Source organism: Lactuca saligna, chromosome 3, assembly GCF_052625555.1.
Source record: "Lactuca saligna cultivar CGN05327 chromosome 3, ASM5262555v1, whole genome shotgun sequence".
NCBI classification, from domain to species: domain Eukaryota; kingdom Viridiplantae; phylum Streptophyta; class Magnoliopsida; order Asterales; family Asteraceae; genus Lactuca; species Lactuca saligna.
In genome coordinates, this window is record NC_136419.1 from 136,093,692 (window position 1) to 136,119,927 (window position 26,236).

The following is a 26,236-nucleotide window of genomic DNA, read 5'->3' on the forward strand; positions in this document are numbered from 1 at the left end:
TTCTATCGGACACAATTGTTCTCACTCTAATACTACAATCTAATAAACCTTAAGGTAAGAATTTGATACCTAATTTCGTGGATTCCATCAAACTTACAAACCAAATACAGTCCAATTAATTTGAACATGTACGTAATAAATGAAAAGTATTGTGTCATCACGTGCAAGTCATGAAAAGAGCTCAAAAGGTACGTAGTAGCATAAAGCCATGGGGTATGTGAGCCAACCCACCCCCCATCTACTCTTATCTATGCATCCAAACGAAATCTCCGAAATATCCAAACCCCCTCCAATCAAATCACCCCACGTCGCTCTTCTTCAATCTTCTCATATAAACCACACTGCTGACTACAAAAGCTCACCCTACCCCCACCCCCACCCCCTTCCCCTTTCACCTTTTTCAACCCCTCTACTATGATCACCAAAGCCTCCAAACCTTCTTCACGTAAAACCAGAACTAAACGCCGTAAACCCAAATACTTAAGCCTCCGTCTTCAGCTTATCACCACCACTCCACCACCAATGCCCACCACCACCACCACCACCACCCACGACCATGACAATAAACAACTCATCAATCTTTTCCCACTGCACCCCGAAAACCTAGTCGAACAAGATAAACTAGACGAAGAACATAACATGGCCTGTCTATTCTCGTCTTGTGATGACGACGGAGCTGCCACCACCCTCACCGGAATCCTGTGCTCCGACGACGAAGATGAAGAAAACACCAACAACCCATCTCCTTCTTCGGTTAACTACGCCGACGAGGAGGTGGAGCTTGTACGGACGGCGATGAGGAGGAATAAAACCGAGAGGGATCGTCATGAGAAGTGGGTTTGTTATTCGGAGGTTGTGGAGAAGAAGAAGGTGATTAGAGGGATGTCATCGTCGTCTTCATCATCAACATCATGTAATCATAATAATCATCATCGGAGTAAATTAGTGTTGAAGCTTGATTATGGTAAAGTTATGGATTCTTGGGTCAACAAAGGTCCACTTTATATTCATAAGAATTCGGATCCGGATACTCCACAACCGCAAACTGTACCCGATCTTCAAGATGACGACTTCTTTTTTCCATCTTCCACCTCTCTTAATGTGAGTTCTATTCTTCCCTTTTCATTTCATACATATACATATACATACATATACATACAATCATACATGCATGTATAATTGCATACATGCAAGTAATCATTTGTGTGTGAGTTATACAACTTAGAAGACTCATGATTAGATTGCATGTTATATTAAATAATTAAAAGATCAAACATTTAGTTTTTTTCTATATTTTTAGTCGACAAAATATATGTTCGCAATAATTATGGTCAGTTTATGTCATTTTCGTACAGCATATGAATTATTGTGGAATATTATTTCGATCATGCTAGTATTTCATCGTTCAGTCTAGAAAATAGTGACAGTTGATTTGACACTAAGATCAGTAGAATATATATAATGTTATTAATTTTAACATAATTAAAGTTAAAGAATTTTTGTGTAACAAAATTGAAGTTACAAATTTTAAGCAATAAGGGTTGTCGGTGAATCGGTGATTTGAGAATCTTGAATATTTTGGACTTAACCAGTCAAAGATCTGATTACATGCTTACATGAAACGATAGGCTTGTGCAATTTCCAAATGCAATTTACGTAAAGTGTAAAGTGTAAACCCTTCCTAATGTACATATCGTGTTGCCTATTGTACAAGTTGCAATATAAAAGCTGTGCTTTTAGGAATTTGATATCTGGAAATGGGTTGATTTTAACATGTGTGTCAATTGATGACTTGTGACCCCACCACTGTTTTTCACTTTATTGCTCTGTAAAGTTGTACGGTACAAGTCCCTAGTGGAATTAAGTTTGTTCAAGTTAAGCTCCTCCACTTTTCAATATGTCGACAATACACCCCAAAAGTTTGAAAAATTATTGTGGTGGTTAACATAGGACACTAGTATAGTTTTATCCTTTTTTTTCAATGCAATGTATATATATGGCTTATCTTCTTTATTTTTTTAAGATTATATATTGAGAGTGGCAACTATCAATATTATACAAAACACAACATAAAATATGACATCTAGATAAAACAAGTTTGGGTTGATCTTAAACAAGTCTTAATCGCATTTTTATTTTGATTTACTTAACATGTATATTAACATGTATAATAAATGCGTGGTGTTTGGGTAGGTAGAAAGGTTCTTAGGTCAACTCACCAACCTTTTAATTATATTAAGGTTGTTTTTGACGCGCACATTTTGAATTTGTAATGATATAATTCTAACGCTGTCCACATACAACAGTTTCAGATTGCAAAGAATCGATTTTTTTTTTTAATATAATATCTTCTACTAATAACTTTTTTTATGAATACAAGCTTCATTGATTTAAAATAAAAACAAATTATTTATAAGTGGCATTAAATATGTTAATAATGAAAAAAAGATGATGTATACATATTCTTACACAACGGGTTATGTCCGAATCATGTTATCTCATCCACCAACCCCCAAATTAGATGGAGTTTTCAATGCACAATCTTTTACGACGATAAAGTAAAAATATTATTTTATAGTAAACAAAACAATTTAAATATGTTGCTATTTTGTTGCTTTTAACCTAATCTCTAATAACATGACCTCTAAAGTCATGATTAGATAGAGTTATTTAGACATTACTTTTGTCCATGTTACTTTGTAAAGTTGTAAGATACAAGCTCCAAAGACATTATGGGCACATTCAACCACATAAACTTGTAAAATTAATGTGTTACCATGTCTAATTCTTAATAATGAATGCATGTAATATTAAGTTTCTTATTATTGTTATGTTTATGTATAGGGCATCACACATGACGAACGAGACAATGGTGGCAATGGAGGGTCATGGACAGTTCCCGAAATGACACACATTGAAAATACAGACATTGGCAGAGGAGATGATGCATTACAAGCGGTGGGGTCCAGTGCAATGATTCAACATAGAGAAGCTAGTGTCCAAAGATACAAAGAGAAACGACGCAACCGTTTATTTGCTAAAACCATTCGTTATGAAGTAAGAAAGTTGAATGCTGAGAAACGCCCTCGTATTAAGGTAATATACGTGTCTTTCTATAATGTATTTTCTATTCTTGTTAAATAGTTTAAGTCTCGTTTTAATATCATTCTGTTGTTTTATCGTTTCAATTTGCAGGGAAGGTTCGTGAAAAGAAACTGAATGAGATACTTTTTATTATTTTTCCAAGTTACAATTTTAAGTTAAAGACCTCCTTTAGAATGGAATTACGTATTTTGGACAATGTACATATGTATTTGTATTTCAAAATGAAGATAATAATGAAAAACGTTACATTTTATTAATAAAACTTATAAATTGTCACATTCTTACCAGACAAACACAAAGAAAAGAACAATAGCAAACGTGTTACATGAGCCATCAAGCTTTCCATTCAGCAAAATGAAAACCACCCGAATTTGAGAAATGGGACCACAAGGACTTATTACTTATTAGTACGAGAGCATGAAATTAAATTGGGAAAATGATTCTTGAGGGTAATTACTTTTGTATTTATACTCATTTGGTCCTTTTTTTTTAATTCAATATATCATTGAACTTGTTGTTTGTGTTCACCATAACCCTTCTGACCGATTTTTGACCTGTGATAGCCGGTCAAAGAGTTATGGTGAACATAAACAACAAGTTCGATGGTATATTGAGTACAAAAAAAAGGAAAGGGACCAAATGAGAACAAACTCAGCAGTTGGTTACCTTCCTGAGTTATTTTCCTCGAAAAATTAAATGAAATTAAAGTTGCAAAATTATCAAAGACTACAACCTTCTTTGACTATAACGTATATGAAGAGCGTTTTAGAGGGGTAACTTCGTTAAAACATGGCCTATGTTATGCTTACTGTGGTTAGCTGTCAACAGCTCTCTTCAAAAGGATATGATTGTGTATGAGAGATATATTTATCAGCACAAACGTTTACCTCAAGGTATATTATGGTGATGTATCTGCAAAAGCAGCATGATATTGTACATATTGACTAAGGAGGGTAACCAACTGTTGAGTTTGTTCTCATTTGGTCGCTTTCCTTTTTTTTGTACTCAATATATCATCGAACTTGTTGTTTGTGTTCACCATAACCCCTTTGACCAGCTTTTGCAGGTCAAAAGCCGGTCAAAAGGGTTATGGTGAACACAAACAACAAGTTCGATGGTATATTGAATACAAAAAAAAGGACCAAATGAGTACAAACGCAAAAGTTAATTACCTCAAGAGTTATTTTCCCAATTAAATTTAAAAAAAAAATGAGTTTTTACTTTTTGCAAATATTACTTTATATATATATATATATATATATATATATATATATATATATATATATATATATATATATATATATATATATATATATATATATGTTGGAGGCATTAGGGATGAAGATGAGATAAAACCAGTATTCAAGATTCTCGAACACCGAATCGGGTGGAAAGCCGATATCGAGAACCAAATAGAACTAATATTATAGGTACCGATACTGGGAATGATACTGGTTTTTGGTATTAACATTGGTACCGACTGTATCATTCCCGAATTTTATGATTTTAAAGTACAAGTCATCGTCTTATATTATCATAAACAGTGCCGAATTGGTGACATAGATTCTTTAGAGCTATTAAAATGATTTATTATATCACATTGTTCTTGATGATACAAATATAGTTGACACTTGTGACTTCAACTACTTTCGATTCTATTTAAACAATATTATGCTAGATATTATGTTTTATACAAATAGAAGGATTCATTTATGTTAGGTTAAAAAAATATCAAAGATTATTCTTATCAAAGATTATTCTTATCTTTTAACATAATATTCTAATTATGTACTTTTTTTTCATTTCAAAACGTAAGTTGATCATTGAACTAAAAGAACATGTATGAAAATATTTAAAGTTTTGATTAGGTATGGTTACTAGGCCTTACGAGATTAATAAGTTCTTCAAGATATAATTTATCCCTAGAGATATTTGGTGTGCATAACGATTCACAATACCCATGAGAGGGTGGAGGGAGTATATTTAAATACAAGAAATTTACATAAATCACTCTTACATATATACACGATGTTCATGATATTGAAAAGTGGCTAATATCCTCTCAGAAGCGACACGGGGACGGACCTAGACAATGCATATTCCGGAAAACCTCAAATTGGTGTCTCAGTAGACATTTGCTAAAAAATGTTCGTTACTTGAATCTTGGTTAGAATAAAGATTTTATGAAGCTTACCACATGAAACTAGTTCTCTAAAAAAATGATAGTCAAGTTCAATATGTTTGTCCCACTTATAAACCAAATTTTGAGAGAGAAACAAAGCACTTTGATTGTCACACAAGAGTGTCCACCGACCATCTAGTAAGACATGAAGCTCCCATAGGAGATGTGTGAGGGATAATATTTCCGCAACAATATTCGTCATTGCTTGATATTCAAATTAACAACTCGAGCACGAAACAGTAGGTTGCTTTTTATCGCTCCATGATATCAGGTTTCCCTCCTTGAATATTGAGTATCCATAAGTAGATTGGCAAGTATCAAGACACCGAGCCCAATCAACATCAGAGTATCCAACCAAGTTTGTTGAATTAGGCCGAGAGAATGTCAACCCAAAAGAAATAGTGCCTTTAATATTGTGGAGTAAGCGTTTGACTGCAAGATAATGATCTTTCGTCGGAGCATGAAGAAATTGGCTCACCTGATTTACTACATAAGAAATATCAAGGCGTGTGATAGTTAGATATTGAAGAGCACCAACCAAAGAACGATACTTAGGGGGATCAGAGAAAGGCACACCATCAACAACCAAGGAGCCGAGGATGACAATGGTGTGGCCATTGGTTTTGACTCAAGCAAGCCTGCCTGAGATAAAATGTCATGCATATATTTGGATTGGCTAAGGAAGAGACTTGAATCTATGTAAGAAGACTCAAGACTAAGAAAATAATTTAAATGCCCAAGGTCGTTAATTTGGAAATCATTATGCAATTTGCTAATGAAAGACCAAATAAGCGTATAATCAATACCTGTAAGAATCAAGTCATCTACATAGACAAGTAAATATAGTAAACATGACTCTTGTTTGAAAATCAAAAGAGAGGGATCAAATCGACTACATTGAAACCTATCAGCTACCAAGAAAGAATGTAAACATTGAAACCAAGTCCGAGGAGTTTGTTTACGACCATATATAGATTTATTAAGCTGACAGACATGATCTAGGAATCGGGAATCAACAAATCCTAAGGTTGTTGTATGAATACCTTGTAAGATAACTTGCCAGGAAGAAAGGCATTGTTGACATCTAATTGACATAAATTCCAAGTATTAACAACCGCCAAGGATATGATAACTCGGATGGTAGATGCTTTAACAACCGAGCTAAAAGAATGTGACAAATAAACACTCGAAACTTGACTAAATCTTTGAGCCACGAGACAAGCCTTGTAATGATCAATGGAACCATCAGCACAACATTTGGTTTGAAACAACCACTTGCACCCAACAATATTATGATTATCTGGACATGGAAATAAGGACAGCATATTATTTCAATACATAGAATCCATTTCCATATGTATGACATTGACCGATTTAATGTCACTCATGGCTTGAGTGTGGCGCATATGATCACATGAAGCAAATAACGTAAAGGGAGCACACAATTGTGAAATTCAGAGAGATCTACTATATATTTTTGGTTTTAAAAATGCATGCTTTAGAATGGGTAACCATTAGGGTATTTGGTGTGTGAGTTTGAGGTAGTGTCCGAATGAGTACGGGCAGTGATCAGTGAAAGCTTATTAGGGGAAGAGAGGTGGATGTTGGGTGGAGAGTGTTATAGGCTGCAAGGTGGAAAGGTTTAAGAACTAGAGGATGGCAAAAGATCTAATGGAGATGAATCAACATCAGAGGGAATTGGAACGTGAAGAACATTAGTCACCGGTTGAGGTGGACATATGTCACATGGGTTAGTTGGAATAGAAGTTGTAAGTGGTGTAGGAGAAGTAGGTGTGTAATGCCCCAAAATTTCCGGTTAAAAATTTCATTTTTAATTTAGATGAAAACATAAAACATCATTACAAACATCCATGATAAAAATCCATGTCTGAAAAACCGGTGGCATCATAATCAGAATTCAGAGTACATCCCATAAAATCTACAATGCGGAAAACAAAAGGCGTATGTCTGATGTGCTGCTACCGCGCCGGCTCCTTTCCCTTAGCTGAAGAGGTACCTGAAATCAAAACTGCAAACCGTAAGCATAAAGCTTAGTGAGTTCCCCCATAATACCCCATACCATGCAAGCATATAACAAACAACATTCAACTATGAGATACGGGCCCTGCCCACACTCGTGAAGATAGGGGCGTTGCCCACACTTCGCTATCTGGGAGATACGGGCCATGTCCACACTCGTGAAGATACGGGCCCTGCCCACACTTCACTATCTGGGAGATACGGGCCATGCCCACACTCCACTCTCGGAGAGATACGGGCGTAGCCCACACTCAACCGCAAACTCATATCCTACACGTATCATACAGACAACAAGTATAGACAGCTCTATCATACTAGCATATATCGTAATCACTCAATCAAGAGATACGGGCTCGGCCTTGGTGCCTTAGACCCGTTACTACTGAAAGGTAACTCACCTCAAAGTAGCTGCTGAACTGATCGGGAACTGACTGACTGCTGCTGCTGCTGCTGCTCCGGAAATCCTCCGGCTACAATTCCCACAACATACTCATTCAAACATTGCTAACTGTCCTTTAGGTAAAATGACCATTTTACCCCAGGTCTAGCCCTAAGTCAAAGTCAGAGTCAACTTTCAGTTGACCCGACTCGCCGAGTTGGCTCTCCAACTCACCGAGTTCCTATCTAGACAATTGTCCCGAGTCCCTGTTTCTAGTCGTCGAGTTAGGCTATGACTCGATGAATTCTTTTTCTAAACTGACATTCAAGTCCTTCATCCTACTCGCCAAGTTGTATGAACAACTCGTCGAGTTCATCTTCATCTGATGAACACTTATGCGGAGACTCGTCGAGTTGTATGAACAACTCGCCGAGTCTGTTCTTGATCTAAGAAGATTGCCTTGAACTCGCCAAGTTAGGGAATCGACTCGGCGAGTTCCTCCATAGATGAGTTCAGCTTCCAACTCACTGAGTCACACCCCGTGACTCACTGCACACTCGACACTACGAAAAAGGGGACAAATTCGGAGACTCGCGAGCAAACTCGTCGAGTCACATGAACAACTCGCCAAGTCGTTGCCATGCACCTACAAAATACACAAATTTGCTCGATTCCAGTCCATGCCATTCACAGATCTGGGTTTCTAGGGAATGGATTACACGTAAAGTTTCCAACTTTACGTGTAGATAATCACCAATGAAGGTTTTAGGGCTCAAAGTGCACCAAAAGGGGTAGATCTAGGGCTTTCATGCAATATGACCCCATAAAGGCATTAGATCCAAGTTGTAGGGACTAAATCATGCCTAGATCTAGAGGCTGACAACTTATTACAACCCACAATGCACAAAAAATCTTGGGGAATGGCTCAAGAAGGACTTTCATGAAGCTAAAAGAGACTACAAGCTTGAAAATAGAGGGGAAACGAGCTATACCTCAAGGAAAACATTGAGATGACACAAAGATGCCTGGCCTCCTTCTCCTCTTCTTGATCTACTCTTCTTTCTCCTCAAAATCTTCAAGAACACACCAAAACACTTCAATCTCACAAGGAATAAGGGTATAAATGATGTTGGGAGCTCTGAGGGTGAATGGGGGCGAGCTTGGGGCGGAAATGAGGGTTTAAATAGGGTGCAAACCCTTGAAATTTAGGGTTTATCCAACAGCGGTGACTCGCCGAGTCCAGGATATGGACTCGCCGAGTCGCCGACTTAAACGTGTCCCGGGTCCCGTCCCTACTCGGCGAGTCGGATCTATGACTCGCCGAGTCCAAGGCTAAAAAGGAAAAATACTCAATGAAGATTTACATACCAGGAACTAGGCGCTACAAGGTGATGTGGATATGGAGGGTAAAGGTACATCATTAAGAAATGTCTCGATGGTGAGAGTAGATAGAGGTGTGTTGGAGTTTATTTCACTGAATAAAAAACACATCTCGTCAAACCATACTTGTCGAGTGATATAAACCCGTGGTGAGATCGGATCAATACGTTGATAACCATTATATTGAGAGTTATACCCAATAAAAATACATGTGATACTCCTTGCAGCAAACTTGTGGGAGGCATAATACCTTAAGTACGGATAAACTCAACAACCAAATGGTTTAAAATTGGCATTTTGGGGAATATGATTTAACAATACTTCAAATGGAGACTTTAAAGAGAGAACCTCTATAGGTAACCGATTAATAATATATACAATGGATGCAAAATCATGAACCCAATACGAAGCGGGTATATAAGCATAAAATAACATGGAGAGCCCGGTCTCAACAATGTGTATATGCTTCCATTCTACACGACCATTTTTTTGCGAAGTATATGGGAACGAAATCTGATAACGTGCCATTTTCACCGAGTAACATCTTTACATTATTGTTCAAAATTTAGTTCCTCCATCGTTTTGATTTTTTTTTAGTGGCAAATTGAGATCAAACAAACTTCATAAGTTTATCAAGAACACCAAAAAAACTCAGATTCTACTTTGAGAGTATAATGTTTGGTTTTGAGCATAACATCATTCCTATGGTGTACATGCAACCCTAATTGCTTTGGATCTAGATTTTTCTAATTTGAACATACAACTATGAACACCAAGCAATACCTTTATAGACTAGCATATAACAATCTAAATTGACATATAAACTAGGGCTTGGATCTTATATCTCTTGTTATGTAGCAATAACAAGTTAACCTTGAATATCCTTGACCTTTGAAAGCTTAGTGCGTCAAATGTTGCACCTCTAATGGATTCATAAACACCACTAGCAATAAGGAAGAATGATGTAACATCGAGATTTTCAGGGTTATTATTGTGTAGTTTAATCTTTTGATTAAAGGAGAGACTCGACGAGTTGAGGATCCAACTCTCCGAGTCGAGTCGGCTTTTTCACGCGGATTTAATGAGTGGACTCGACGAGTCAGAGGATGGACTCACCGAGTAGGTGCTAGGCAAAAAAACCCTAATTTCTCGGGTTTGGGACCTATTTAAAGGTCCTTATGGCCTTCATTTGCAGCCACTACATCCTGAGAAACCATAGAGAGCAGAGAGGAAGCTTATGGTGCAATAGGAGGGATAATTCATCATCCTTTGGAGTATCTTAGAAAAGGGAATGAAGGATTTCGAGTTGGGCTGTCTTGTGGGACTCAAATCTTCCATCAGTTCGTTTATAGTTGCTCTGAGAGGTAAGGATTCATGTCCATCTTCGTTTGATTTCATGAATCTAGGGTTTCTTCATGCTTTTATTTAGCTTGAATCTAGAGTATGATAGGTACCATGGTGAAATGATTCCTAGATCTGGACCTTAAGAGGTCCAGAGAGTCCCTTCCATTATGCTTTATGCCTTTTCCTTGGAGTTATGAGCTAGGGTTGTCATGATATGAAGGATTTCACCAAAATAAGCATAGAGAGCCTTGCATGTGTACCAAGATTCGGCCTTTTCGTGGTTATTGATCATAAGGAAGTCAGATCTATGGATTAGAGGAACTGATCTGACCTCAAAAGGCCAGATATGTGTTGTCATGGGAGAAACTCGTCGAGTTCATGAGAGGACTCGACGAGTCAAGTCGGGGTTGCCCTGCGATTCATACCAGGTGTAACTCCTCAAGCCAGGGGTTGGCTCGACGTGTCAAGCGAGGCTAGAAGGAGGATTTGGTGGACACATGTGGACTCGCCGAGTCGCCTATGTGAACTCGACGAGTCAGGTCAATGTTTGACCGTTGACTTTCGTTGACTTTAGGGTTTTGGTCGAGACTGACTTAAGAAAGTTCAGGGAAGGGTTGAATGGTCTTCTACCCAATCTTTAGAGCTAAGACAATGAGAGAGTGTTGACCGGGGATGTTATTTGAATAATAGGAGGAGGCCAGGTCGGGACGTTGAGCAAGAGAGTTCATCTAGCTTTGTTTAAGGTGAGTCTTCTCATTATACTTTACCTAGAGTGGTAACATAGTTATGCGACATAGTTATTGTGTGTTATTTATGCGATGCGTGGCACTGCATTATTTCTATGTGATTTATGTTGTGTATATATCAGAGTTAGGACCAGAAGGTCCATAGAGCTAGCACCAAAGGGTCCACAGAGTTAGGTTTAGAGTTATGTGCCAGTGTATTTGTATGCTATTTATTTTATGAGATTTATTGTGATATGTGATATTAATGATTCAGAGTTATCATCGTTAGGACCTCTGGATCCATAGAGTTAGGGCCAGAGAGTCCATAGAGAGTTAGGACTGGAGGGTCCCATTGAGACATACTGACCAGAGGGTCAACAGAGTTATAACCTTGAGTGGCTAATATGTGTTAGAGTGGTATTTTAGGCAACTCACTAAGCTTTGTGCTTACAGTGTTTGTGATGTGTTTCAGGTTTTCTCAGGATCACGGGACAGCACCGGCTCGATTGTACACACTAGAAGAAACATTGGTTTTGAGGATCCTGGTCTATTAATTGATTACAAAAGATTCATGTATTTTAATTTAAATAAAAAGGGAGATTTTCATGAAAAGTGTTAAAGAGATAAATGATTTTAAACGAAAAATTTGTTTTAAAAATTTTGGTGTTACAAATGGGAGTGTGTGTGAGAGAGAGAGAGAGAGAGGAGAAGGCTTCAAAAACGTCTAGGGTTCTCTTAGAACTCTTGGGGAGGATTTTGGGGGCTAATGGGGTCCTTTTATAGTTGAGGCTTCTAGAGTTTTGAACATGGAAACCCTAATTCCCTTTGCTTTGGCCCTAAGCAACATATGGACTGCCATTGGAAAATCCTTGGATGAAATCTTTATGGACTCTCATATAGATTTTGTCCACCTTATACCAATGAGGTCCATGAGCCCAAACTATAAATATTACTGATTTACAGAATCAGTCCCCGCAAATTTAATCAGTCTCTTTTGATCACTAAATTAATTCATCATTAATTTTGGATCAATACTAATTAAATAATATGCATTTTCAATTAATATATTATTCTTATAATATATTAATAAATCATAATTAATCCTCTTTCTCTATAATTCATCCTATCAGTTGCTATGGTGAAGGCAACCCAAAAGGACCATGCTCATAATCAAATCAAGTGCAAACCAAAAATATTTATGGTCTTAAACACCTAATCCAATAGTCTCCCACTTGGATAAGTCTAATAACTATTATCACAAATAAGACTTCAGAATCTAATTAACAATTGTAGATTTCAAAATGGGCTGTCGAACTCTGATCTTATCAATAACATGTCCTTTAGATAAGGGGATCATATATTCCTCCATTCTAGATATCATATGAACTACAACATGGATTATAATCATTCTCTCTGTTCATGCGTTGTTTCCCGATTTCCAATTAAAGACGATTGACAACATACTACAATTGAACACATCAACTTAGTCCAGGCTTGGCCAAACGCTTAGGGTGTCATCACTAAATCATCAAGGGGCCCACATATATCGTTTTTATCCCACTTTGGTTAAATGGAACGAATGAACTTCGACTCATATGCTTGCTTTATTTACTCATCAAATCACAAACACTCGTGATCAAATCCATGAAGTGATTAATGTGAGCATGGGTTTAATCCAATACTGAAATCTTATTTTAGGATCACTCATGAATACTGCAGCAAACTTGTGCTATGTCTAAACACTAGGCAATCTATACTCAGATTCATGACAATCTTACCTCATTACCTACTTCCAAAGTATGATTAACTGTGGATGTTTGAATAACCTACTTATTTGTGAAGTCAGAACATGCAAAATGAAACAAAAGAATAATAGAATACAATATCGTGTAAATCTTTTAGTATAAATAAAACACCTTTTATTTAATCACCATATTGATTACACATTATTCATTGTATAATGTTTCATATAATCAACTTAATACTTGAATTGAAACAATAGTCATCCCATGCTCAAAACATGCACACTAGGTTTATATATCTTCCTTACTTTGTGAAATAGATCGATTGAACACATTTTCAATGATGCCCATTTCACAATTCCCAATCCTTATCACAAGTGTAAGAATACCAAATTCTTTCTATATGTTAGATTCTAACATTTTACGCAATGATCCTTTTGTAATGACATAGCACCAAAGTAACAAATACTCTGCCAATGATATCACAAAGCGCTCTATTGGAGATTGTTACAAGACAACTTCAAAGACATGAAGTCTCAAATTCAAAGTACAATCCTTTGAACATCCTTCTTGCATAAAAGTTTCTAATCTACATAGATTCTTAATATCCAACTCCTATCATGGAAACATTTCCATATTTGCGATATGGCAACTTATTATAAATAGAATCATATATATTCATAATAATGTCAATATGGTCCATCCAATACTCTACCTCTAACTTCCCACAAGTGACAAATACTTGGTGAACCTTAGATTGTACTTGACAGTTGTTTAACTTACTTTAGTCATATCCGATTCTTGTCCTTTTCCCTCTTAACACCCTAGGAATTTGGGACAGAACGGTCGAATATTACAGTATATGTAATGGATCCTAGACCCGAGATGTATGGGATACGATACATAATATCTTTCATAAAGACATGATACTTTACCCGTCTCCTACTATAATATTTCAACATATAGAATTTCCTTATGTTGAAACTTATCAACATAACATTCATATATGTCCTTTGACTAAATTTGATAAAAATTTCTCGATCTAAGCTTTTAGATTTGAAATGAAGTATAAATTGAAACTTTTGTTTTCTATAATCAATATTGCTAACTCGCAATACTTAATATAACAATCATGCTCCCACTAACATGATAATTTTATCCTTACCAACATAACACTTATGCTCACACTAGCTTTGACATGTACTCAGAAATCAGCTGAACTTCTAGAAATCAATACCAATTGACTTTCTTATCAAAGTTCATATTTTGATACGTAATGCGTCAATGCGACTTTATCCAAGCTCATAAACCTTTTATTAGAAAGCTCATATGTTTGTCTAAACTATTTCAGAACTTATATCAATAAGTCCCAAATGTTCAGAGTAATTGCCATATCTCATAATTTGAACTATGAAGAGGGATGTCGTAATCATAATCAAATTTGAGAATACAATTTACATAATCGGTATCTCCTTAAAATCTTCTTAGTGAAAGCGTTTCTTCATAATCATTTTCATGAAGCGGAGAGAAACCTTATCACTTAGATTTTATGGTGTATGCGTTCCTATCCATGTGAATTTGTCACAACCATTATCACAAGACAAGTTTGTGACAAAACCAAACTCATATGGACTGAACTTGTTCAATCTTTATTTCTTGCCATTTAGCAGCACAAGGGTCTACCATGTCTTCCAAGTAGTTGAGAAACTCACCCATACAGATCAATGAACTTTCATTGATTAAGGTGCTTTGCCTTTATGCATTCAAATGAGAACTCATAGAACTCACATGCATAATCAACTCAACTGGAATGGCACATAAACAAGAATATGTCAACACGATAGGTTACAAACCTCAAGTGTGTGCTAGTGTAAAACAATAAGTTTATTCTTGATTAGTTCATGAAGCTCTTCAAGACCATTAAGACTCCCACTGACCTCTTGACATATAAGATTCTCTTGTAAAGAAACATTCCTTGACAAACAAATATTTAAGAGTTAGTGCGGGTTGTTACAAACACTTCACACCATTGGTCTTAGTCGATCTTTGTCTTGTCCAAGACATCACATCTTACCAATTTCAAACGTGCAAGAATAAGAAGACATTTTATACTCCACATTTTTATGAGTGTGTTATAAACCTTCTTAATATGTGTCACTCAAGTCACAATCTTGGAGTACGACTCTAAGACTTGATTTTGGAACGAAGTATGATTCACCTTTTGATTTAACCATTTCAACAATTGTTGATTCCTCTTGTTAGCCATACTATTGCACTAAGGTGTCCTTAGATGCTTAATTGTGACACAGTTTCATAATCACTAAGTTAATCATAAAGCATGATACTTAAGTACTCTCCCTTCTTTTCGGATTGGAGAAACTTCTATCTTTCTGCCTAATGGATTCTTCCTATTCATTCTGCTTAACACTGAAACATTTTCAACGATTTAGAATTACACTTAATCTTGTAAGCATAACCATATTTACTAAAGTTTTAGCAAATGATGATGAACATTCTTATCGTTCTTTATGCTAGACTTGACCTAGTGCACAACAATGCGTATTGGATCCTTTAGTCCTTCACTTGACTCACATACTTATGCAAACAAAGAATTAGTCTTAATTTCCCAAATACGAAGGTTCTCACTGATCATACAACACTAGTTGCATGATTCCAAGTTTCTGTTCAATTGAACATTGGATGATGAGAATCTTTCCTTATTTGGTAAATTTTCGACACTACTATAGATAACATAATTAAAAATCACATCCATTTTTTATATTGCTAACAATAGAAACATATAAACATCAATTTTCACAAATGCCATTGCAAGGATATATAAATAAGACAAAAAAAAAATTATTTTATTTATTGAAAACGCAGAAAAACTTATCCTTACAATGCAATTACAAATGAAAAATATGTAAATATTCCTAAGCAATCTATCCTAACTCCTATGAAGCAGTTTGAAAATCCGATCATCAAACGATGCGATCGAAATCCATCTCTTCCCGATCAGACTCAAAATACTTTTCCTTTAAGCTTCCTTTCTTTTCTTCGATCCTACAAAACATCAAAATGATATCTTATCACATCGTGTATTAAGAATCTAAAAATAGGAACTTAACATAGTTAGATAGTGTATTTTACCTGAAGCAGAGTCATACATCTTGACTCTTTCATCCTTGCGATCCCTCAGGTAAATATGGCAGCTTCGCATCCAATACCCCTTCTCTTGGCAGTAGAAACAAATGGACTCTTTTGGAACAACACATGGGACAATCTCAGATTCAGTCTTTCTCTTTACCATCCGGTCAAATGGTTTGACCTTGGCCGATTCCTTTCCATTAGGAAGTGAAGACATTTCTGGACTTCCATTGTTGCCAGTGTAAATGTCCATGGAAGTTTGGGAGGTTGATCTACTAGTCAAATTTTCTTTACCAGTGCACCAAATCATTGCTGATTCAGCACCATTAAGAAAATAGGTAAGATCAATGACAGTCACATCATGGTCCATCAAATAGTAATCTTTAATGAACTCACTATATGATTTGGGAAGTGATTAAAGAACCAAGTCAACAACCAGCTTCCTTGAGACATCGACACTTGTAGACTTTCCATCTTTGTGTTTGCTTGCCAATAGGGTTTGAGTAACCTTGAACTTTTCATGTATTTGAACATGTGGGTTGGGAAGAACTATTAGATGCGGTGGAGGAAGTGAATAATGATTTCCATTTCCATGATCCTATTGTGGACCATCATCTTTATGTGGAAAACCTTTTCGAAAGAATTCAATAAGACCATAGTTGTTAAAATTTGACATCTACCAAACGGGACAAATTCAAGTTAGTTGATTCAATCCTTAATATAACACCCAAATGAAATATTAAGGCTAGGACCCAACACAATATTCTACAATTCGGAAGAGGATGTCGTAATCCAATTGCAGAATATTTGAAGGTAGGTAAATGACGATTTACCAATTTCCACCATGAAAAACAAAATGAAAATTAGGTTTTAAATGAATTAAAATTCCTAGATCTTTTGAGATTCATTGATGTTTTCAATGACATGTTTAACCTCGATTAGCCCTTTAAGTTTGTGACTCGGATACCGATGATCACAAACAATGTGTGAATAACCATACATGATCTATGATAATATATGAGCTACCCATTGCCATCCTTTATTGGTATCATATTAGTGTGCCGATTAACCACACATGCTCCACTAACGACTAACAAGGTGCAATGTGCAATTTCATGGATAGCACCAAATTCACATTTTTCCTAAAGTAACTAAGATTTGGAAATTTATAAAAGTATTTATTTACTTCGTGCTTCATTATACTTATAGCGAAGGCTGTGTCATATCCTACGCATTCGGCTAACGACCCTCCGCTAGTCAAGGGCATGGTAGGTAAGAGTGGATACCTAATGACGAGGATTTTACAGACCGCTTCCTTAAACACTCCTAATAGACCAAGTTCGTGAATGAGGCCTACTAATGGTAAGACTGACTTTTTACTTATACATATATAATATATTAAAATTTTAATTTTATATAGTATAAAGGTGTATTTTATCATTTAAAATACTAAGTGGTTTAATCTATTAATAAATTATCCTTTTAATTTGATTAGTCTTAAACCATATTATTATAGATTTATTAAGTCTCTCTTTTAATTAAACACTTAATTAATTTTAATAAAACTAAAAGGGTGTAATTTGAACTATTCAAAATATTAGGGTTTTAGAATTTAATATTTCAAAAATAAAATCTGTTAATTAAATTTTAAATTCCAAAACTTGAGGACAAATTTTGAATGCTTTCAAAATATTAGAGTTTAACTATTTAAATTTCAAAAATTGGAACTTTTAAGTTCAAATTTAAACTATAAAACCCTAAGGCTGTAATTTGAAACTTCTCAAAATTACTAGGTCAAATATTTAAATCATAATAATCCTATATTATACATATTTAACCAAATCTACCAATTTTTGATCATGATATCCATCTCAATCATAAAAAATCAAATTTAGGCAAGAAAAACGAGTTTTGGTAGTTATCCAAATCAAAAACTGGTCAACAAATCGAAAATCCCAACAACAAATCCCTGGACTCATCGAGTTCATGCAACTCGTCAAGTCCATACATGGATTCATCGACTCAACCTGTCAGACAATTTTTTTTTTTTTGACTTTTTGATTGTTTAGCAGTTCACTTTTACATCTATTCAATAGAAAAATCACATTGGCTATGATACCACTGTTGGGTTTTGAGTATAACATCATTTGTATGGTGTACATGCAACCCTAATTGATTTGGATCTAGGTTTTTCTAATTTGAACATACTATTATGAACACCAAAGCAATAACCCTATGGTCTAGCATATAACAATCGAAATTGACATATAAACTAGGGTTTAGATCTTACCTCCCTTGTTATGCAGTAATAACAAGTTCACCTTGAATATCCTTGACCTTTGAAAGATTAGTGCCTCAAATGTCGCACCTCTAATGGAGTCACAAACACCACTAGCAACAAGGAAGAATAGGAGAGAGAGAGAGAGAAAGAGAGAGAGAGAGAGGAAAAGGCTTCAAAAACGTCTAGGGTTCGCTTAGAACTCTTGGGGACGATTTTGAGGGCTAATGGGGTACTTTTATAGTTGAGGCTTCTAGGGTTTTGAATATGGAAACCCTAATTCACTTTGCTTAGGCCCTAAGCAAAATATGGACTCGTATCGAATAAGCCTTGGACGAAATTTTTATGGAATCTCATATAGATTTCGTCCACCTAATACCAATAAGGTTCATGAGTCCAAACTATAAATATTATTGATTTACATAATCAGTCCTCACTAATTTAGTCAGTCTTTTTTGATCACCAAATTAATTCCACATTAATTTCTGATCAATACTAATTAAATAATATGATTTCTCAATTAATATATTATTCTTATAGTATACTAATAAATCATAATTAACCCTCTTTCTCCATAATTCATCCAATCAGTTACTATGGTGAAGGCAACCCAAAAGGACCATGCTCATAATCAAATCAATTACATTCCAAAAATAGTTATGGCTTAGATACCTAATCCATCAGATAATACCATTAAAACCGGGAGTGATCATCAACAAAAGTAACATAATATCAATAAGCTTTAACAAAAATAATGGGTAATGTTCCCCATAAATCTCAATGTACTATGTCCAAAAGACGAAGAGCATGTTTCAGATTAAGCTTAAATGGTAAACGACAATATTTTGCTAATTGACAAGATGAACATATAACCAGTTTTCATAAAATAAAAGAAGCCTGTAAATGTACCAATGTACGTAATAATGAAATAGTATCAAAGGAACCATGACCCGATTGAAGATGTTAAAATTCAAAAGCACCTTTATTTTTTTGTGTTGGAGAAAAAAAACTTGGACTATTCGGAGCAACGGATAAAATATATAGCCCATGATCATATTTCCTTGTGCTAGCACTTCCTTCATTGGATGATCCTGAATAGTAAATAAATTGCGGGAACAAACAACATCCAGATCATTATCACAAGTTAGTTTACTCACAGACACTAAATTTTTGGTAAGATTGGGAACAACCAAAACATCATTCGCAATGGTGGAAGTCCAACATGAGAGATAGGGAGAGAAGTGCCATTACCAAATAAATCTGAGCATCACCAGTAGAAGGTGTGGAATTTGTAACTGAGGCAAAAAATGAGACCATATGATATGAGGCCTCGGAGTCCACATACCAATTCGGTGAAAAAGTGTTCACATGAGATTGCGTTTGAATAGCTCGAGCAAGTTCAAAATCACGAGTGAGTGATACATTTGAAAAGGATGCAAATTGAGGGAATGTATTTATGTAATGTCTATTGTTGTGACAAAGTTGACAGTGAGGGGATTGTCGGCCACGACCACGACCACGACTACCCCGATAAGTACGAAGACCTCTACCTCAAAAACCAGTACTGGAAAAGACCCTATTGAGTCAAGTTTGGGGCCAGTAAATGAGGTGGTTGGGCAGTCGGAAAAGGAGTAGCGAAGAGAGGGTACTGATGGGCCTATTGTGTAGCAAAAGCAACAAGAGAGGTGGACCCACAAACTAATTGAAGGAACAACTCATGTCCCTCCTCCCGTGCTAATAGATCATGAAAAACAGAGGGAACACGGGAAGCTCGGACAAGCATAAAGATGGTCTCAAAAATGGCTCCAAGATCACATAGAACCAATGAGCCTTGTTTGATTCCTCAACATATTCACCATTAGTCGAGAGTTAGTCGCAAATATTTTTAAAATGTATAGCAAATTCATAAACAAAATGATTACCCATGGTGAGATGGTGTAATTGATCACAAAGAGGTTGAACCCTCTCCATGCAGTTCCCATATACACGTTCTAGGGAAAGCCTGATCGTGCATGTAGTGGAGAGACCGACAATTTTAGAGAAACCTTATTCTGTCAGAGTCACATGAAGAAAAAGGATGGTGTGTTGATTGGCTGAAATCGACTCTTGAAAGGCTCGATTTGGAGAAGACTTTACAACATCATTGAATTCGCCTGGGAGTGAGGAAGACCCATTAAGATGTCCGAGCAAGCCTTGATAGATGAGTAGATGGGCCACTTGATTCGTCCATTTAAGTAATTTCTACAGAATAACTTGATACATATTAAGTGGAGAATTGTATTTATTGGAAGATCATTTTCTTGGGTAAACGATGTGGAAGAAATATTTAAAGCAAGGGAGAGAAAACACAAGAGTTGGTACAAGGAGATGTGAACCGACAAAGGGAGGGGAAACGAGAGGGAGGGGAGAAATATCTAAAGGCTATGATATCAATAAAGAGATAATGATTCATAATACCAACCAGAGGGTATAGGGAGTATATTTATATACAGATTAAAAAGGATCATGTCTTGGCATACGTAATCCCAATTTGTACACTTCTATCTTTAAGATTATGTTTTAGGGAAGTGGGATGCAAATCTTTGATTAGGATAACAGGTTAAATGTTAAAAGGTTTCTCCATATGTTATAATTTTTATATTGAAATCATATTTGGATTTTTTGGGTTAAAACCCATGTAGTTCAAAAGTTTTTTTGACTTCCATGTTATTTTTAATAGTGTTATATACTCAGGTATCAGAGTAGAGCTTAGAGAGATACCGATAGAACATGCTTATAGAAGGATTAGTTGTAACATCTTGAAATCTACGCTTACATTTTTTCTAAAATAAATAAATAAAATAAATGGATAAAATAAAATAAACAATGAATAATTAATTTTATAAGTAGAGTAAAACATTTTAGAAATCAAATATAATTTTTTTGCAACATTTTCGAATTAGGGACTAATTATTTCAAACTCCCAATAATATGGTTTGACTTAACATAGATCCAATTAGCTGCTTAGGACTAGTTTCTCATGTTTTGGATGGGGAAGGACTTAGGATGCACACTATCAAAGTTATATTTCCACTTAAGAGAACTTTGGGCCATAATTGTCAAAAACTCGAAATTAGGGGTAAAAAGTGAAGAATTTAGAAATAAGAGGTTCACACCTTTCACTCAAGGTGATGGGATCGATTGGGAGGTTTGAAGGCTGTGGATAAATAGTGATTCAAGCATATAAGGCCATATAATTCGATCTTAAGTTTTTCTAGCTAATTTGGAACACATTGTGAACTAATCTAGTGGCCTAAGGTATAACTTCTTTCTCCCATGAGCTAGAAATATGAGTTTAACTGGTTGTTTGGGTGTTGAATCCAATTTTTATCACATTTTAGGACCAATATTTTATGTTATATGAAAACTAAGATGTATATATTAGCTTCTAGCTCAAGCCTACCTTCCTATGGCTGAATTTGAGTGAAAATACAAAATATCCACAAACCCTAGATTTTCTAATAATAATTGGGATGCAATAATTTTGCCCTTATATGATGGCATGACCATTGAGAAAGGATTTATTACAAATCTCCATAGAATAGCACAATTCAAGCAATGGTAGAATCATTTACTCAGAATATGAAGGTTGGGGACAATTATGAAATATGAACTTTAATGGTGAATCTTGATGATATAAGGAATATGTAATATTCATAATCAAAGTTATATGTTATGGATTATGAATTGAAGGTAAACATGAAGAATCATCACATCCTAGTGTGGTTCTAATGATTGCTGGGACAAAAGGGAAAACAGGAAAAAAGAAGGAAAACATGCTCTTGAGATCAGTTCTATGGATTGGAATATTCAGAACTTGTCATACTTGCATATATTAATCTACTTGAACTTATTTTCATGGAGGAGGTTGTTAGTAGAGACATTGATTCATTCGATGAATTAAGTACTTATTTATATTAAGTAGCATAATGACTAATTGATACTTAAATCATTGGGAATGATTATTGAATTTAGTCAAATTAATAAGAGTGACATGATAGTTTTTATACTTTTATTAGTATCATGTTGAGATTTAAGTCATGTGCTTAATGGATGTTTGAATTAATTTGAAGAATGAATAAAATGGAAGTAGAAAACTATATTCCCAGTGTACACGAGGGTCCATGTACGAACTTGGGGCGCCCAATGCAACAGCCTTCCCGATTCTGTGAAATTTCCCATCATTTTCATTGAATTCCATTTGAAGCGTCTCCTATGTTAATAGAACTTGTAATCTGAATTTCTAAAAGTACTTATGTATAAATCTTAGTTTACTTTTAGCAAAATAGTAATGTATTGGTTTATATAGGTAGTGATTGAGGGTGGTTACATGTAAAAAAAGAAGTAGAATAAAAATCTTGGAGCTAAGGTGAGTTATCGGGAAAATATATCCCCACCCACTAAATTTTTATAAGTGTTACATGATTTTCATTACAAGGTACATAATATACTCACTGATTTCTATATCTTATAATTGTGTGTTCATGAATAGTATTTTTTGAATTTTTTTGACACATGAAGCTCAAGAGCTTTGAAATTTTGAAAATTATTTTGATCATCGTGTGTGTGCATAGACATACTAGGATAGGTGTGACTTGACATCCCGGGTACCGAAATGGACATATATTGTTGTTGTGGTTGTCGTCATCGTTGTATTGTCGTTGGTGTTGTCGTCGTTGTGAGTAGATTTCTAGATATTTGTCACATAGACTGGTAGAGGCTCTCTACCCCTCTTGTGGCCTAGGTTGGATGGCCCATAGTGCCTTGTTTGTGGACGTAAGGGGAAGTTTAAATTTTCTCTGTCATATGTTCTTCACATCCGACCATCAAATTTTGCGAGTTTGGCTTTGAGATTGTCATGGGTATAGGAATACATGCATGCATGGTGTTGGATTAGCATAAAACTATTTTACATGTTTTAGCATTTCTTGAACAAAAGAAGATATATTTTTGCATATTTCAAAATATAAATTATGAATTTTTAGAGGATCAGTTTGAGTATTGGGGTTGCTATTCCTTACTGAAAATAAGTTGATCATCGAGTAGCTCACTAGACATTTCATTATCAAATTTATTTTGGACTTAGGTTAAGATTGAGAGTTTAATTCTTAGGAGTTAGCATAGAATTTAAAAAACCCAAACTTGTGGTGTAACAACGTTAATTTTCAAAACAATTTTTCATTTTAAACACATAATTGATTCATTAAGAAATCCCAAAATTCAATGTTTACATATCATCTGATGAAAACAAATCCCAAGATCTCAATACATAAAATCCCTAAGTGTGTACGACTCATGTCGGTGCCTTCCCGCAATCCTCGTTGGTACCTGAAACACATATCACATAACATGTTAAGCATAAATGCTTAGTGAGTTCCCCAAAATACCACATGCAACACATACACCACTCGAGGGTACAGCATGACCCTTCAGTTGATGTGTCTCAGCGGGACCCTCCAGTCCCGTAGCTCGTTGGACCCTCTGGTCCGGTCTGTATCGTTGGACCCTTCGGCCCGGTCTATATAGTTGGACCCTTTGGTCCAGTCTATATCGTTGGGCCCTCCGGTCCAGTATGTACAAAACATAGCATACATATATAACCATGCACATAATCTAATACATACATATAGCACACAAGACCCTTCGGTCTACACATAGTTACCATTCTAGGTAATGTATATAGAGAAGACTCACCTCGAATGAAGTCGGATAAACTAACGTGCTCGACGTCCCAACCTAGCCACCTCCTATCATCCGAAAAACAATCCTGATCAATACCCTCTCATAATTTCATCTCTTAAGATTGGGTAGAAGGCCATTCTACCTCTCCCTGAACTCTCTAGAATCAGCTTGACCAACGCCCTAAGGTCAACTGAAGTCAACGATCAAACTTTGACTCGACTCGCCGAGTGCACGTGGGGACTCGACAAGTCCATGCATGTCCTATAAATCATGCTAGTCTTACTTGGCACGTCGATTCATCCCTTCACTCAATGGGTTACTCCTGTCACGAATCGTGGGGTAACCCCGACTCGACTCGTCGAGTCCACTTATGGACTCGGCGAGTTGCTTCCATGATCACACTCAAATGACCTTTTGAGGTCAGATCTACTTCTCTAACCTATAGATCTTCCCTTCATATACACAATAATCACGTAATGGTCCAGTCTTTACATTCATGCGATGCACACAAGGCTTTCCTTGGTGAAATGAATTCTAAAATGGCGACATAGTCTCATTTCCTCCATGAACCAACATAAAGCAAAATGGATAAGGTCCTGTGGACCTCTAATGGTCCAGATCCAGAGTCTAACACTCAAAGGGACAACATACTCAACAATTCAAGCCAATAAAGGGTATAGAAAACCCGAAAATTCAAGGATCTTAAACAAAACAGAGAAAGGATCAATATGCTACCTCAACACTATAGATCTAAGCTTGGAAACCACAGATTAGCAACCCTATTGAGCTTCTCTTGTTGGATACACCTTCTTCTTTGCAAAACCACAACAAAAAGGGATCAAAAAGCTCTCTCTCTCTCTCTCTCTCACACACACACTCACAAAACTTGCTCAAGCTCTCTAGGGGTTCTCTCTCTGGATTGGTAGCCACAAATGAGGGCTATAAGGTCCCTTAAATAGGGCACAGGCCTGAAGATTTAGGGTTTTTGACATCAGCGCGGACTCGTCGAGTCAACCCATCGACTCGTCGAGTCCATTCATTAATCCAGTCAGCAATCACGATACTACTTGGTGAGTCTAAGCGTCAACTCACCGAGTCCCTCCTCATAACTTCAAATTAAACATTTAAATGATACCTGGAAATCCAGATGTTACAATTCTCCCCCACTAGAATCAGACTTCGCCCTCAAAGTCTCATTCTATAAACAATTCTGGGTGCTGCTCCTGCATCTCTGCCTCCGGCTCCCAAGTCAGCTTGGACCCTTTCCGATGTTGCCACTGGACATGAACCAGGGGCACCTCCTTGTTCCTCAGAACCTTGATCTTCCGATCCACCACCTCGATTGGCCTCTCAACATAATTCAGGCTCGCATCCACCTGAATATCCTCTTATGGTACCACCGCCGACTCATCAGCTATACACTTCCTCAACTGAGATACGTGCAAGGTATCATGTATCTGGCCTAACTCTGTAGGTAGCTCTAAGTGATACGCTACCCTATCCACCCTCACGGTCACCTTAAAAGGGTCATTGTGCTGGGGCCCCTTATTTCCACTTTTCCTGAATTGGATCACTCCTTTCCAAGGAGACACCTTCAGAAGTACGAAGTCTCCAACCTGAAACTCAAGCTCGGATCGTCGCCTATCTGCATAACTCTTATGGCGAGTCTCGGCCGTTAGCAATTTCTATCTGACCTGCTGTATCTATTTTGTCACCTGAAGCATTATCTCAGTGCTACTCGTCACTCGATTCCCTATCTCTCCCTAGCAGATGGGAGTCCGGTACCTCCTCCCATACAACAACTCGAAAAGAGGCATACCAATACTCGAATGATGGCTGTTGTTCTAGGAAAACTCAACCAATGGTAGGTACGTGTCCCAACTTCCTCTGAAATCCAACACACATGCTCAAAGCATGTCCTTGAACGTCTGAATCGTCTGCTCACTCTGTCCGTCTATCTGTGGGTGGTATGCGGTACTGAAATGAAATCTCGTACCCAACTCCTCATGGAACTTCTTCCAGAACCTAGAAGTGAAACGTACATATCGATCTGACACAATCGATATCGGTACACCATGCCGTGATACCACCTCTCTCACATACATCTCTGCCAGCCTCTTCGCGGAAGAGCTCTCACTGATAGCAAGGAAATGAGCACTCTAAATCAGTCGATCAACGATCACCAAAATTGTG

The 26,236-nt window shown here is 36.4% G+C and overlaps 1 protein-coding gene and 1 long non-coding RNA gene across 2 annotated transcripts; one reads left to right on the forward strand and one right to left on the reverse strand.

Annotated features, from left to right (window-relative positions):
- The first annotated feature begins 358 nt into the window (after positions 1–358).
- Positions 359–3,375, forward strand: LOC145037280 (uncharacterized). The gene is made up of 3 exons (XM_078985907.1): positions 359–1,101; positions 2,845–3,096; positions 3,196–3,375. Exons 1-3 carry the CDS (start codon positions 415–417, stop codon positions 3,217–3,219), a joined length of 963 nt encoding a protein of 320 aa, XP_078842033.1. The 5' UTR covers positions 359–414; the 3' UTR covers positions 3,220–3,375.
- Positions 3,376–15,747: 12,372 nt separating this feature from the next.
- Positions 15,748–17,531, reverse strand: LOC145033958 (uncharacterized). Its single transcript, XR_013677799.1, has 2 exons — positions 16,048–17,531; positions 15,748–15,960 (listed from the first exon to the last, which is right to left on the reverse strand). It is a non-coding gene; the product is annotated as an uncharacterized LOC145033958 (long non-coding RNA).
- Positions 17,532–26,236: the final 8,705 nt, after the last annotated feature.

What these genes read in the sequence shown, in the direction of transcription:
- LOC145037280 (XM_078985907.1), top strand. Translation starts at nt 415, where the DNA reads ATGATCACCAAAGCCTCCAAACCTTCTTCACGTAAAACCAGAACTAAA. An exon ending in CATCTTCCACCTCTCTTAAT is followed by an intron (nt 1,102 to 2,844) that starts GTGAGTTCTATT and finishes GTTTATGTATAG; the next exon opens with GGCATCACACATGACGAACG. An exon ending in AGAAACGCCCTCGTATTAAG is followed by an intron (nt 3,097 to 3,195) that starts GTAATATACGTG and finishes TTCAATTTGCAG; the next exon opens with GGAAGGTTCGTGAAAAGAAA.